The sequence below is a fragment of the Papaver somniferum genome, chromosome 9 (assembly GCF_003573695.1).
Source record: "Papaver somniferum cultivar HN1 chromosome 9, ASM357369v1, whole genome shotgun sequence".
Lineage (NCBI taxonomy): Eukaryota > Viridiplantae > Streptophyta > Magnoliopsida > Ranunculales > Papaveraceae > Papaver > Papaver somniferum.
Window position 1 is genome coordinate 75,766,105 of NC_039366.1, and position 13,078 is coordinate 75,779,182.

The following is a 13,078-nucleotide window of genomic DNA, read 5'->3' on the forward strand; positions in this document are numbered from 1 at the left end:
AATAAACCAGGTAGAAATAAGCTTGATGGTTTAGGCATTTTATCAAACACTTGGTGTACGTTGGGCTGGTGATACAAACATGAGTATGTTGCCGATAACTAATACCATCTTGTGTCTTCTTACTGCAACAATTTCCAAATTTGACAACAATCGCATTTGTAACTCATTCCAACTCATAAAAAAAATAATAATAATCTCATCCACTCGACCAACTCATTTCTTGATTTCGCAGCCACAATCAGATCAAGACTCTTACAACTAAAATCTATATCACACCCATCCTTTCAATTCACTTAATTTACTCATTTAATACTTGAAACCAACAACAATATAACTTCTTTGCTCCCCTGTATTTTTGGTACCAACCAAACCCAAAAAAAAAAAAAAAAAAAACTATACTATTTTCCATTACAAGTTTGCACTCATGGATAGCAGGCGTCAAAGTTGCCTCTTATTACCATTGCAGCCATTAAAAAATAAATTCACTTAAAACTCTTCTTTGTCAGCATCATAAATCCATCACCGTAACTCCAATTTTTCTTGCCAATATTGCACATCATTCTTTGTCAATTTGTAGAATCGTTAACGGAAACAGTTCATAACATTTTTTCATGGAGGGTTTGGTTTCTGTCGCGGCTTTGAAGTTTGGGGACTGGTTTTTCGTTGCTATGAAGAAAATGTGAAAGAGAAAGAAAGAGAGTAGACGCAGGAAATGGGAGGAGTTATAAGGCGAAGAAAAGAGGGAAAGAAGAAGAATAATCCAATAAGGATACACTTGTAATTTTAATATGCATGATTGACTAAATCAATGCGTCTGACCTCGATGGTGGGTCCAGGTTAAATAATTAACGGAAAGGTATCTTAAAAAACTGGCCGGTTTATTTTAGGGGTATAAAAACAGGTCATTTTATTAATTTGCCATAAATTAAACTAGTTGTATTATGTAAGACGGTAGACAATAAAGAAGCAGATCAAATAATCTTTACTTGGTTTCCTCTTCCTATGAAACATTTCATATTATTTGTTTATTGGTTGCTGTCTATCACCACAGGATGGGTCTAACAGTCCAAGTCTCTTAACCCTCATCTATTTTTTGCATCTATGGAATTTCAGCATTGAATTGTTGGCGAAAACAAGTTACTTGAGGCAGAAAACTACAAACGGAAGAACACAGGAATAAGGTAAATATAACCTAGCGTTTTTAGGGGCCACTCAAAAGGAATTAGGGGTCACCTTTTTATTCCCATCCATTGAAGGAGGTTAAGGGATGTCTTAAAAATAAAAAATTATCTATATTGTCCTTCACCTTTATACTAAATCTAAACCTATATCCTTTATTTTCATAATCATATCATTCCACTTCTTCTTCTCTTTTCCACCCATTGAAATTTTTTTCCATCATTTTAATTTTGATTGAAAACAAAGATCATCGATCAAACAAATGTTATGATTGATTGTTTAAAATTAAAACCCAAAATTCATTAACCTTAAAGTTGAAACTTAGAACATCAAAAAAAAAGGAGTTCAACAAACAAAACGAATAGATGATAGTAGTTGTGATTCAAAATTAGGATTTGATTACTTGAAATCAAAAATTTGATCCGAAAAATTTCTTGGATTTACAGTAGCAGAAACATAATCGGTAGATAACTATCTATTTTACCTACCGATTATGGTTGATGTTCTTGGATTTACACTAGCAGAAACATAATCGGTAGATAATAATCTACTTTACCTACCGATTATGGTTGATGTTCTTCGTTTCTTAAGAACATCAACCATAATCGGTAGGTAAATTGATCGATATCTACCGATTATTCTTGATTCTAAAAATTAAATTTCTCTGTACAAAAAGTTACGCACAATCGATAGATAATGAACACCATTAACTACCGATTGTGAAAGTAGAAAATTTTGAAACTTTTGTTAAGTTTTGAAAATTTGAATTTGAGGCCATGAACACAATCGTCAGATAATAAACATCACTTATTAACACAATTCACTTCCGATTATGGTAGTACTAAAATTCAAAAATTTAGTATATTCGGAGGTTAAAGTAACACACTTTACTACCGATTATGGTAGTACCAAAGTTCGAAAATTTTAGGATTTTGGCAAAATCATATTTTGGGGCCAATATACATTCGGAAGTCAAATTTACTACCGATTATGGTAGTACTAATATTCGAAAATTGAAAATATTCGGAGGTTAAAGTAACACACTTTACTACCAATTATGGTAGTACCAAAATTCGAAAATTTTAAGATTTGACAAAATCACATTTTGGGGACAATATACATTCGGAAATCAAATTTACTACCGATTATGGTAGTACTAATATTCGAAAATTGAGTATATTCGGAGGTTAAAGTAACACACTTTACTACCGATTATGGTAGTACCAAAGTTCGAAAATTTTAGGATTTTGGCAAAATCTCATTTTGGGGCCAATATACGTTCGGAAGTTAAATTTACCATCGATTATGGTAGTGCTAAAATTCGAAAATTTAGTATATTCGGAGGTTAAAGTAACACACTTTACTACCGATTATGGTAGTACCAAAGTTCGAAAATTTTAGGATTTTGACAAAATCTCATTTTGGGGACAATATACATTCGGAAGTTAAATTTACTACCGATTATGGTAGTACTAAGATTCAAAAAATGAATATATTCGGAGGCTAAAGTAACACAATTTACTACCGATTATGGTTGTACCAAAGTTCGAAAATTTAAGGATTTTGGCAAAATATCATTTTGGGGCAAATATACATTCGGAAGTTAAAGTAACACACTTTACTACCGATTATGGTTGTACCAAAGTCGAAAATTAAAGGATTTTGGAAAAATCTCATTTTGTGACCAATATACATTCGGAAGTTAAAGTAACACACTTTACTACCGATTATGGTTGTACCAAAGTTCGAAAAAGCCAAAAAAAAAAAATTCCTCAAAAATTTTTTATGCTCAAACTACCGAATATCGAAGGATAATTTTGTCATTATGAAATATGGGAAATAAGGGATGAACACAATTTAGGATTGGGTGAAATTTTTTGTTTTATTGTTGGCCCCTAATTCATTAATAGCCCCTAAAAACGATAGGAAATATAGAGGTCCAAAGGAACAGTACCCAAAAGGCAAAAAGTACTTAGAATCCTGTGTTGATTTTTCACTCACTCACTGTCCGTCTGTCTTTCTTTCTCTTTCTACTCTTTTGTCTTGGACCTGTTTACATATTTCTTCTCAACAATAATTTTGACAGAGATACAGAGAGAATAGTACTAGTACTAGAGCAGCAAGAGGAGCTGGCATGGCCCTCAGAGGAGCAGCTGTCGGCTTTATAGTGCACCACCAAAATGTCCGGAGAGAGAGATAGAGATGGTTATACAGTAGAAGTGACCAGTAAACACAACAAACAACACAGCTTTAACCCCGAGCTAGCTTGTGTTTCTTTTCACTATCATGTCTCTCTCTCTCCACCATCAGCTTTCTTACTGCTCTCACTCTCACCCCTTTTTAAGCTATAAAGATAAAAATAATAAACACCCGTCCCCCTCTTTGGCTTTCTTCTTTCTTTCTTTCTCTCTGTGGAAACCTATTATTATTATTTTTATTGTTAACTATTTGATGGTTCCAAAAAAGTAACCATGGATGAAGATACCTAAAACAGAGAAGAAGAAGAAGAAATACCAAAACCCTCGATGGATATTGTTGGTTCAGGTTCTAATAATAATTTCGGTGTGTCATCATCATCATCCTCTTCCAAGGGTGGAGGTGCTGCTGGTGCTGGGGGAGGTGCTGGTGTTACGGCGGTTTCATCTGATTCATCTTCTCTCAACGGTTTGAAATTTGGTAAGAAAATTTATTTTGAAGATGTGGGTATTGGAGTTTCAGCTAAATCCGTTGCTGGTTCGACGTCTATTTGTGTTCCTGATGGGATTCCGTTATCACCGCCGACGCCGGCGACGTCTCGAAACAGAAGAAATGTTGTCCAAGGAGGGCAACCTCCGAGATGTCAAGTGGAAGGTTGTAAGCTGGATCTGAGTGATATTAAAGCTTATTATTCAAGGCATAAAGTTTGTGCCATGCATTCTAAGTCTCCTAAGGTCATTGTTGCTGGTTTGGAACAAAGGTTTTGTCAACAGTGTAGTAGGTTAGTTATTTTCTCAATATCTTTTATATTTTTGATCTGTTGAGTATGATTTTTTTATCAGGTTTTGATTCTTTTGTTGGGTGTTTCTACTTATTTGTTCTTCATTTTGGTTGATCATGAAATAGGGTTTGTGTTATGTGTTTTCTTGTTGTTGGTTATTTTTGATTTTCTTGGCCACTTTGGTCGTCTTTTGTTATGAATTTAGTTTAATTATTGAACTTTGATTAGTTAGAAGTAAGTTCTTGAGAGAAAATCTTTCAAGTCACGTATGTGTTGATTTAAGGTATGTTTACTTTCAAATTAGAATTTGTGTTTTGCCTAAAGTAGACCTGTTTTATTGTTGTTGATCATTTGGAAAAAGATTGACAGCTTTCTGAAGGGACGTCTTAGATACAGTATAAATGGCTGTATAGTTGGAAAACAACTAGGAAACTAGCAATAATACCTTTTATTCATAGTGGTGGTTTTGGACTTCGTGGATAAGGCAATGTTGGGTTGATACAATTTAAATGTCTTTTTTGAATGACTAGAATATCACCTCCACCAATATCTTTTGGAGTCTTTTACTTTCTTTTTTTTCCCTTTGTTGAGAAAACTTTTATAGCTAGTTTGTGTGTTATGAACTTGTAGTTATAATATTTAGACAAGGATTGATTACAGTAGACATTGATCATACTGCTGGTATGAGGTAGAAGCGACAATGATGATGAATAGCTCACCCAATAATCCTCACATAACTTGGAAGCAGTGCAAGCACAATGATCCGTAGTGAATGAATCAGGCTGTAATAGATTTGTTTCAAAACTCCTGTTCCTATTCCTGGTATACAAGTCAAATGCAGATATCCAAGTGGAAGGGAATGGTTGAGAAAACCCTTCCTTAAATTAATGGAAGGATTAAAGAGAATAAAAAAATACAGCATTTTAATATTGTAAGCAAGAAAAAAAAATTAAAGTAGAAAAATAATGCTGTTCTGAAGGTTTTGATTCAATCATTATGCAGGAGACACTTGGTAGTTGTTTGCAGGAGAGTCATCATAGTTTTGGAAAATCCCAAATCAAGGTAGTAGAGGAGAGGAGATTATTATGCTTCTCTTGTCCTGGTTGCCTTATTACTTGAGAGGTTGAGAGTAACTCTGAGCCAAGGTGATTTTATGTTAATTAAAGCTGTCACCGACAGTGCTTTCTCATCTTTTTCACGTTGTGCCAAAACTTGACGTTTACAAGTCAAGTACCGGAAAGAAAAAACAAACTGAGTTCTTAACTCTGTACTGTGTCTCTTAAATAGCCAATAGGGAACTATGATGTTGGCATGGCCAGGATGGGAAATGTGAGAAGTTCGGAATAAAAATAGGAGTTGTACTTAGACACAGAAAGTCCTATCCAGTTTCTAAATTATCCATGCTTTATAAAAATATCATTTTCTAATTTGAAGTTTTCGAAGATCTAGAAGTCTAGCAATAGTTGTATAGACTTTTGGATAGTCAATGTTTTGGTTTTGAAACTACTCGTTGTGAGGCGTGGTCCTGTATACTATTCTTATGTTCTTGCCTTGAGTGATTTTGGTAACCTCTAGCACCATGTTATACAGAGACATTTGGGATCTTTTAAAGCTAATCTCTTCATGGTTTCTAAACTCATACGTCAAGAAACTTCAATGCGCTGCTTAACTGTCTATGGCATGCTCACTGATTTTAGCCAAGTAGCATTTTATTTGACATAACCGTGCAACTTTTCCCAATCTATCATACCAACTGCTCAATGTGATAGAGAAGGGGATCCTTTTTTTTTTTGAAGGGTATAATGGCGATTTGAGGATTTCTATAAGCTGAATTGTATTATCAATAGTGAGCTTCTTTTTGGATTGGAAAACTAATCTCTTTTTCATGCACTGATGGAAAAAATAAATAAATGTCTTTGTCGTATGGTCTTCCAGTGCATATTCTGTGTAATATTTAGTTTGGCTGCTAAATGATTCAAATTAACTGGAATGAGCTTTGACCCCTACACTTTCATAAGTAAATTGATTCAATCATTCAAATTAATTCGAATGCTAAATATCGTTTCTGCGGATATAATTCAATCATTTTGAATTTTTTAGCAATTGGTACTGGAATCGGTGTACAAGCATGCTTCAAACAGATAATGTTCTGCCATATTCAAACAACCAGTAGAAGTATCAATGAGGATTAGCATTTATCCAAATATGTTGAAGTCTGATACACTGAATGCAGACGTTTTTGCCGTCATGTTAAGGACTACTGTCATAGTGTCATTTAATTAAATTGTCATGTTAGTTGGGAGTCTTTCTTAAAGTGCCGAATCATGATTTTTTCTATTCATGTAGTTGTAAGTATATTTGCGTATTTCATGCTATCTTTTGATCAGACACTGGATATACCTCGTTCTCTATGTTTTTAGGTTTATGACTTATTGGGTAGCTTGTGCACAGATTTCATCAGCTCCCTGAATTTGACCAAGGAAAGCGCAGTTGCCGTAGACGTCTAGCTGGCCACAATGAGCGTCGCAGGAAGCCGCAACCTGGATCTTTGTTATCTTCACGCTATGGTAGACTTTCAGCATCTCTTCAAGGTGAGATAGTAACATATAAATCATGGGTACAAACTAGGGCAGGAAAAACCAAGCCTGACAAGCTCAACTAAGCTGGTCTGAAATATAGATAAAGTTGGCTAGAAGTCTTTGGATATGCTATGCATCCTTTGGATAAAGCCACCATTAGTTTGTGATATAAAAACTGATTTCATAACCTAGGATGGAACGGGTTATGCTTTAATACTTTGATAGTCAAAACATGTTTGGTTTTAAATCTGAAAACTGTTATGGAGTTTCTTTTTGTTGAAGCGGTAATTATCATAAACTACTTTCCTTGTATAAAATTTTGAGTCATCTTCAGAATTAACCTTAACAAAAATTTAGGAACTTTTGGACATGGCAGTGAAGTCCTGATGGTTGTCATTGGTTCTTCTTGTGTCTATTTTTGATCGCTACTTATTTGGTGAGTTGGTTTCAACTGTTCCGTAAATATTGTCTGACAGAAGATAGCAGCAGAGGCGGTGGCTTTGTAATGGACTTTGCCGCATATCCAAGAATGTCTGGAAGGGATGGCTGGACAACCTCAAGGACGAGTGCTGATCAACCCAGTGCTACAGGAAAGTTTCTCGCACTGCAGTATCCTCCAGCAAATGTCTTCTATCAGGGGTCCCACACTTATATGCAAGGTTCATCTGCAGCAGGTGGGTCCGTTTTTTCCAGTTCTAGAATACCTCCGGGTGAGTGTTTTGCTGGAGTCTCCGACTCCGGCTGTGCTCTCTCTCTTCTGTCAAACCAATCATGGGACCCAAGAAATAACCAAGCTTCGTCTAGTGTTTCTGTTAATAACTTAATGAACGGCGAAGGGGCTCCAATGGTATCTCAATCAACAGCACCGAATCAAGGTGCTGTTAGTAATAGCTACACAGTTAGCTCGTGGGCTTTTAAGGGTAACGATGAAGGTGGTGGTCGTGGCAATTCTCATGAAGTGCACCATCATGATTTGGGCCTTGGGCAGGTTACTTCACAACCCATGAATGCCAACCATCAGTTTTCTGGTGGCGAGCTCGAGTTAGCTCATCATGCTGTGGAAAATAGGCAGTACATGGAACTTGCTCACTCCAGGGCTTATGACACATCGTCAGTTCAACAGATGCACTGGTCTCTGTAGAGATGCATCTGGTTAATGTAAGAGTTTCTCGGGCATGTATTAACCAGATTTGCTAAGACATCCTTATAGTTACGCTTCTGTGGCGATTGCTAAATTGACTGTATTTCTGGGGCATATCTCAAGGTACAATTGCTTGAATCCAGAAACCTTGTTTATTGAAGTGCTCTTTTTAGGTTGTATGAGTTGTATAAGCAAATGCCAAACCTGGGCTTGGATGCTGAACTTTAATTAATAATCTTCTTTTATGAGTATCTTTCTTTTTGTGTTTGTGCGTGTGATAACTCCCTCTAGATTATACGGCAGTCTCAGGGTTTATTCATTTTTAACATCTGTGACAAGCAGTCGGGTATCAAAACATGAGCTATTTATCAGTAACATGGAAGGAAGTTGGACTGAGATGTCAATAACATCTTCTATTTAAAACATGTCGCAACACATCAACTATCAAGGGCAGAAAAGGCTCAGGAGATGCAAGCCAACTTTCATAGAGGGGGTGTGCAACAATCTCTGAGTAAATTGCAGAAACCAAGTACTTATGGTTCGGCCATCAAAGTAAACAATTAAGTTGGTTTAATGATGCTGGGCAGCAGTTTTAGACCTTCAAAGGTCTCAGTAAGGAATGGATCGGGACCATGGCATACATATGGGAAAATAAAGCAGCTCAAGAATGATGTAGCTACCACAGTATATCTGATCAATAAAATGATACAAATTGCCAATAGGAGCAATGATTAGTTTTATGGACAGGCATCAGGTATAACTGTCAGAATTTGACAAAATTTTCATGGAATTTTCTATCCATGATTCTAGTGAGAACTTAATACAGAGCAGCATCACATCCTAAAAGGGAGACCAGCATCACCAATGAAATGAAGCTTGATAACTGCCATAACTACATTCTGGTTCTTAGGACATGCAGAAGTACTCAAATCCAAGCTGGCTCTGGTTCAGTACACCATGACATCTGTTGCAGGCCTGTGGTGGCTTGTAACAAACACAACATCTCCTGGTTCTGTACTTGGTTCTAAAGGAGCAAATCCTCAGTACATAATTTACAGTCGAGTGGCTGGAATTCTGGAGATGCTGAACTATCTGATATTTTGATTCAATGATCGTCTTCATCGATTCCAGGGCAGCTCAATGACAGTGCCTCGAGTGATTCATACTAAAACAAAAAAATGGGATTGTGTATTAGAGAATCAATCAGAACAAATGGATGACTTATAAGAACTCCAGCAAAGAAGCCCACAAGCGTTTCTAAACACCTATTGAACCTACGAGATTTAAATAAATAATCAAGTAGCTCACCTGGCATCCGCAGAAGAGGCAGTAGCTATGCTTGTCCCGCAGCTTAACTAATATCTCAAGTAAATCCTGCATACATGAAAACCTTAACTGTCACTTCCTGCGGAATAAACTATTTGAAATATCAACACAAATGTATCTTCTCAAGACAAAAACTGGCAGGGAGATGATACAGTCACGACTACAAGGTCCAAACTGCATGGATCTGTTGCTTATATGGTAGATTTGTTTTGGTTTCGATCATGATTGAAGATGTACACATTATAAACCAACTAGTAGAAAACAGAAAAGCATAAAGAGCAACTGTAAGTCTAAACTCTAAATTATAGCTCTCGAGACACTGAACAAACCTCCAATAACTTAATGATGGACAAATTGGAAACCAAGTCGAATTCCAAATATTAGCTTTTAAACATTAAGTCAGTTTTCTTAGCTACTAATTTCAGAAACTTACTAAAGCCAAATCAGCATTTCTTCACACTATAGGAGTTAATTATGCACAAACTTGCTAATGCATTTTCTTAAAACAATCAGTTCAAAATAGGCTTTCAAACTGAGTCACCATTGCTTAATGACGAGGCACTAACTCCTTAAAGTGGACATTATCAAGTTTTACTCGATTGATGCTAAAAAGACCAAATTGATAAGTGATACAGCTTGACCGAGACTCAAATTTCAGACAGAAAGTAAATCGGCCAAACCAAAACCTAACTTTCCAAACTGGTTACCAGAATTTTGCTTAACAGTACAACTAACTTTGTAGTCTTAACACTTGAGATTTCGACTGATATATGCACCAAATAGCTGAGAATTCAACATAACCAAATTGATTACTGAACTCTACCAAAGTTCAGTTTCATGCATAAAAACTAGAACTAATTCCAAATTTAAACCAAACAAACTCATGAAAACATAAATAGGGAAATGTACCTCTTCTGTGATTATTTCTTCTTCTTCTTCTTCTTCTTCCTCTTGTTCATCTTCTCCTTCCTTCTTAATTGGTTCAATGATCTCTTTATTCTCCAGTTGATCGAGAACAGCTGTAGCCTTATGGTAATTATAAACAAGTCTTCTGCTTTTCCACTGCAATTTCTGCCTAGAACCAAATTCAACAATCAAACCCTCAACTTCTTCTTTCTTCTTTCCAGCTCTAAATTCCTCTCTCTTAACTTTCTCCTTGACTGGATCTTCTCTACCAATCCCAGCTCTAGAACGCCTTATCTCAACTCCAACTGGTTCAGCCAGACCTGACCCGCTCTTTCCTAATGATGAACCTGGACTGTAACCCATTTGCTTCAACATTTTGAAACCAATATTTGATTGGGGAATTGCAGATTCCATGTTGGTTAGGGTTTTCTCATCTTCCTCTCGTTGCTTTCTTTCTCTATCTAATTTCCTTCGTTCTTGCCAATTTAGGGTTTTAGATTTTTTATTCGAAGGCTCATGAGTTATGCGTTTAGAGGTTAAGTTCTTCTGAGAAAAATACGAAGATAATTAGATGAAACAAATTAGAAGGAAGAGTAACTAAGAGTGATTATGAAATCTATACTTACCTTTCTGAGTGGAACTTTGGCAGGATTTTGAGAAGTTTCAGGAGGAAGAAAGATGGAGAGATCGGCCATGTAATCATCCTCATCAGTTATACCTTTGTCCGCCATTAATGAAGCTTCAGAAGATATGGTCATTGTTAGTTTGGAGACTCCTTAAACCATATTAACTCTTCTATTGTACACTGACTCATAAGTAATTGGGTCAATAATTGGATTGGGGATCCGGACCTCTCACCCATTTATTTGGCAACATTGGTGTTTGAAAAATCGGGTACAAATCCGACAAGTCTGATATAATAAATTAAGGGAATGTTATAAATACCCTTGATTGTGGTTGACCTTGTGTGAACACATAAATCTCAAAGCCATCCACGTGTTCACAAACAATATTCGCATACATTCTAATTCTGAAATCGCACATCGTATATGTAAAAGGGATGATTATATCGATTCATCGACTCTAAGCCTTTGGGCTTGTCATTGTCTAGTCGAATATTATCATGAATAATGTTCGTATAAAAGGGATAAACAGAGAATCAAACATAAATGTAAAGCACATGACGTTCAATGCTGAATGTAAAGTGCTGAAATATAAATGAGACAAAGATTTACGTGGTTCGGCACTAAGGCCTACATCCACGGGGTTGGTGTTTCACTATGTATTGAATGATTACAAAGATAGTCAAATGACTTTAGAGTACACATAGGTCTGTGGAAGTAGGGGGATCACTTACTCTTCCTATTTCTCTCTCCTATATTCTCCTATCTTTTTTCTGGATCGGTCGACCCCTTCTCTCTTAGTGGAGAGGGGTATTTATAGGGTTGGAACGTGGGTCCTACTTCTGAGGTGCCGTTGTAATCTTATCTTCTTGTGCTTTGTGCCCATTACGCAGAGGTCTTCGGCATATGCTGCGGCCTAAGCTTGAATGCGAAGGGTTATCCTCGCCTCTTCCACGAGCTGATTGACACGTGTATATCTCTTTGGTATTTAATGCGGGTAGATGGATGTCTGCTCGTGTCAGACAAGTGTCTATTTGTCTGGTCACATCTGTGTCAGTCAAACTTCCTCTCAGCCTTTGATTTGGGATCTTCCTCGGGATTGGGTGTATTAACACCCCAGGGGTATTATCTGGTGCTCCTCTAAGCCATCATACCTCTGTGATCCTTTGTCCCTGACCGTCAGATCTGCTGACCGGTGGCATCTTCTGATGAGATGCTTGTTATCATGTTTTGATATCTTGTTTTGCATGCTTTCCACGTGTCTCTTTCTGTACACGTGGTGGATGATGAAAGGTGTACATACAATTTTCCCCTCTTCTTCTGACTTCGGCGCATTTTGCAATTTAGAAGAAGAAAGGTCGTCCTACACGTTTTATCTCTCCTGAAATAACTTCCCCTATAAATACGGGCACGTTTCCCACTTTGCATTAACTTTCCCCATAACTGCTCCTTGGTACGAGGGACAATTATTGTCTTCTCTAGCTTTATAAATAGGAAAGAGAATGTGAAAAAAAAACTTTTATCCTCTTCTTGTCAGTGTTCATCCTTTCTTTGTTTTCTATTCTTGTTCTTTAGTCATTTATTATCGTCATTCTTGTGAGGAAGATAACAACATTCAATTTTCTGTCTCTTTCGCTCTCGACTGTTGTTGCCCCTGTATCGCAGACAACTAGCTTTTGATATCTCTGATCCTCCTTTCTTCGACTGTGGTCGGTGCTTGTCGTCCTCTTCTATACAGGTATGGGGTTTTTCATTAGTTGTTCATCATTGATTTATCTATGTATCTACCCGTTTGTTTCCTGCTGCTGTATTCTTGGCTTTGTGATGAAGAACACACATGTCGAAGCATATATGCTTGCCCCTGTTCTTTGTTACAAAGTCTGTGAGTCTGTATCTAAATATTATCCCTGGAGTTTGATGGAGTATTTCTGGTTATTTTTAGTTCTTAGGGTTTTTAATGTTTATCCGGATGAACCATCAATTATGGGTTTTTTTGATCTTTAGTGATCTCCTCGTATTCTTCTCTAAATTGTTTTTGTGTTTCCTTGTAGATATGTCTGATCGTCCGCGGGCTTCTTACCAAACCCCGTCGTCTAGTCCGCCAAGATACCTTCCGCGTCGAGATTCTGACAGATCTCCACTTGGGGAAGGTCCTTACAAGTCTTCGCAATCGGATCCTCGGGGTCATAGGGTTTCATCTTCCTCTGGTGCGAAGGTTGTGCCTACTAAGAAAGGGGATGTGCCGAAGGGTCCTTCTGGGTCTAGGTATGCTGTTAACCGTGCCCCTTCTCGTCCTCGTGAAGATTCTAGGATTACGCAGGCTCCCCCTCGTGATGACTCTAGGAGT

The 13,078-nt window shown here is 37.0% G+C and overlaps 2 protein-coding genes across 4 annotated transcripts; one reads left to right on the top strand and one right to left on the bottom strand.

Moving 5' to 3' along the window:
• The first annotated feature begins 3,562 nt into the window (after positions 1–3,562).
• LOC113314015 (squamosa promoter-binding-like protein 14) lies at positions 3,563–8,129 on the top strand. 2 transcript variants are annotated; one of them, XM_026562787.1, is made up of 3 exons: positions 3,563–4,156; positions 6,608–6,747; positions 7,212–8,129. In XM_026562787.1, the coding sequence occupies exons 1-3, from the start codon at positions 3,705–3,707 to the stop codon at positions 7,874–7,876; spliced, it is 1,257 nt and encodes a 418-aa protein (XP_026418572.1). In that variant the 5' UTR covers positions 3,563–3,704; the 3' UTR covers positions 7,877–8,129. The 2 variants fall into 2 exon arrangements, with proteins under 2 accessions (XP_026418572.1, XP_026418573.1); XM_026562788.1 differs by having other exon boundaries at positions 7,215–8,129.
• A 391-nt stretch (positions 8,130–8,520) lies between these two features.
• Positions 8,521–10,926, bottom strand: LOC113307803 (G patch domain-containing protein 11-like). 2 transcript variants are annotated; one of them, XM_026556254.1, is made up of 4 exons: positions 10,735–10,926; positions 10,112–10,651; positions 9,185–9,250; positions 8,521–9,041 (listed from the first exon to the last, which is right to left on the bottom strand). In XM_026556254.1, exons 1-4 carry the CDS (start codon positions 10,864–10,866, stop codon positions 8,982–8,984), a joined length of 798 nt encoding a protein of 265 aa, XP_026412039.1. In that variant the 5' UTR covers positions 10,867–10,926; the 3' UTR covers positions 8,521–8,981. The 2 variants fall into 2 exon arrangements, with proteins under 2 accessions (XP_026412039.1, XP_026412038.1); XM_026556253.1 differs by having other exon boundaries at positions 10,112–10,654.
• Positions 10,927–13,078: the final 2,152 nt, after the last annotated feature.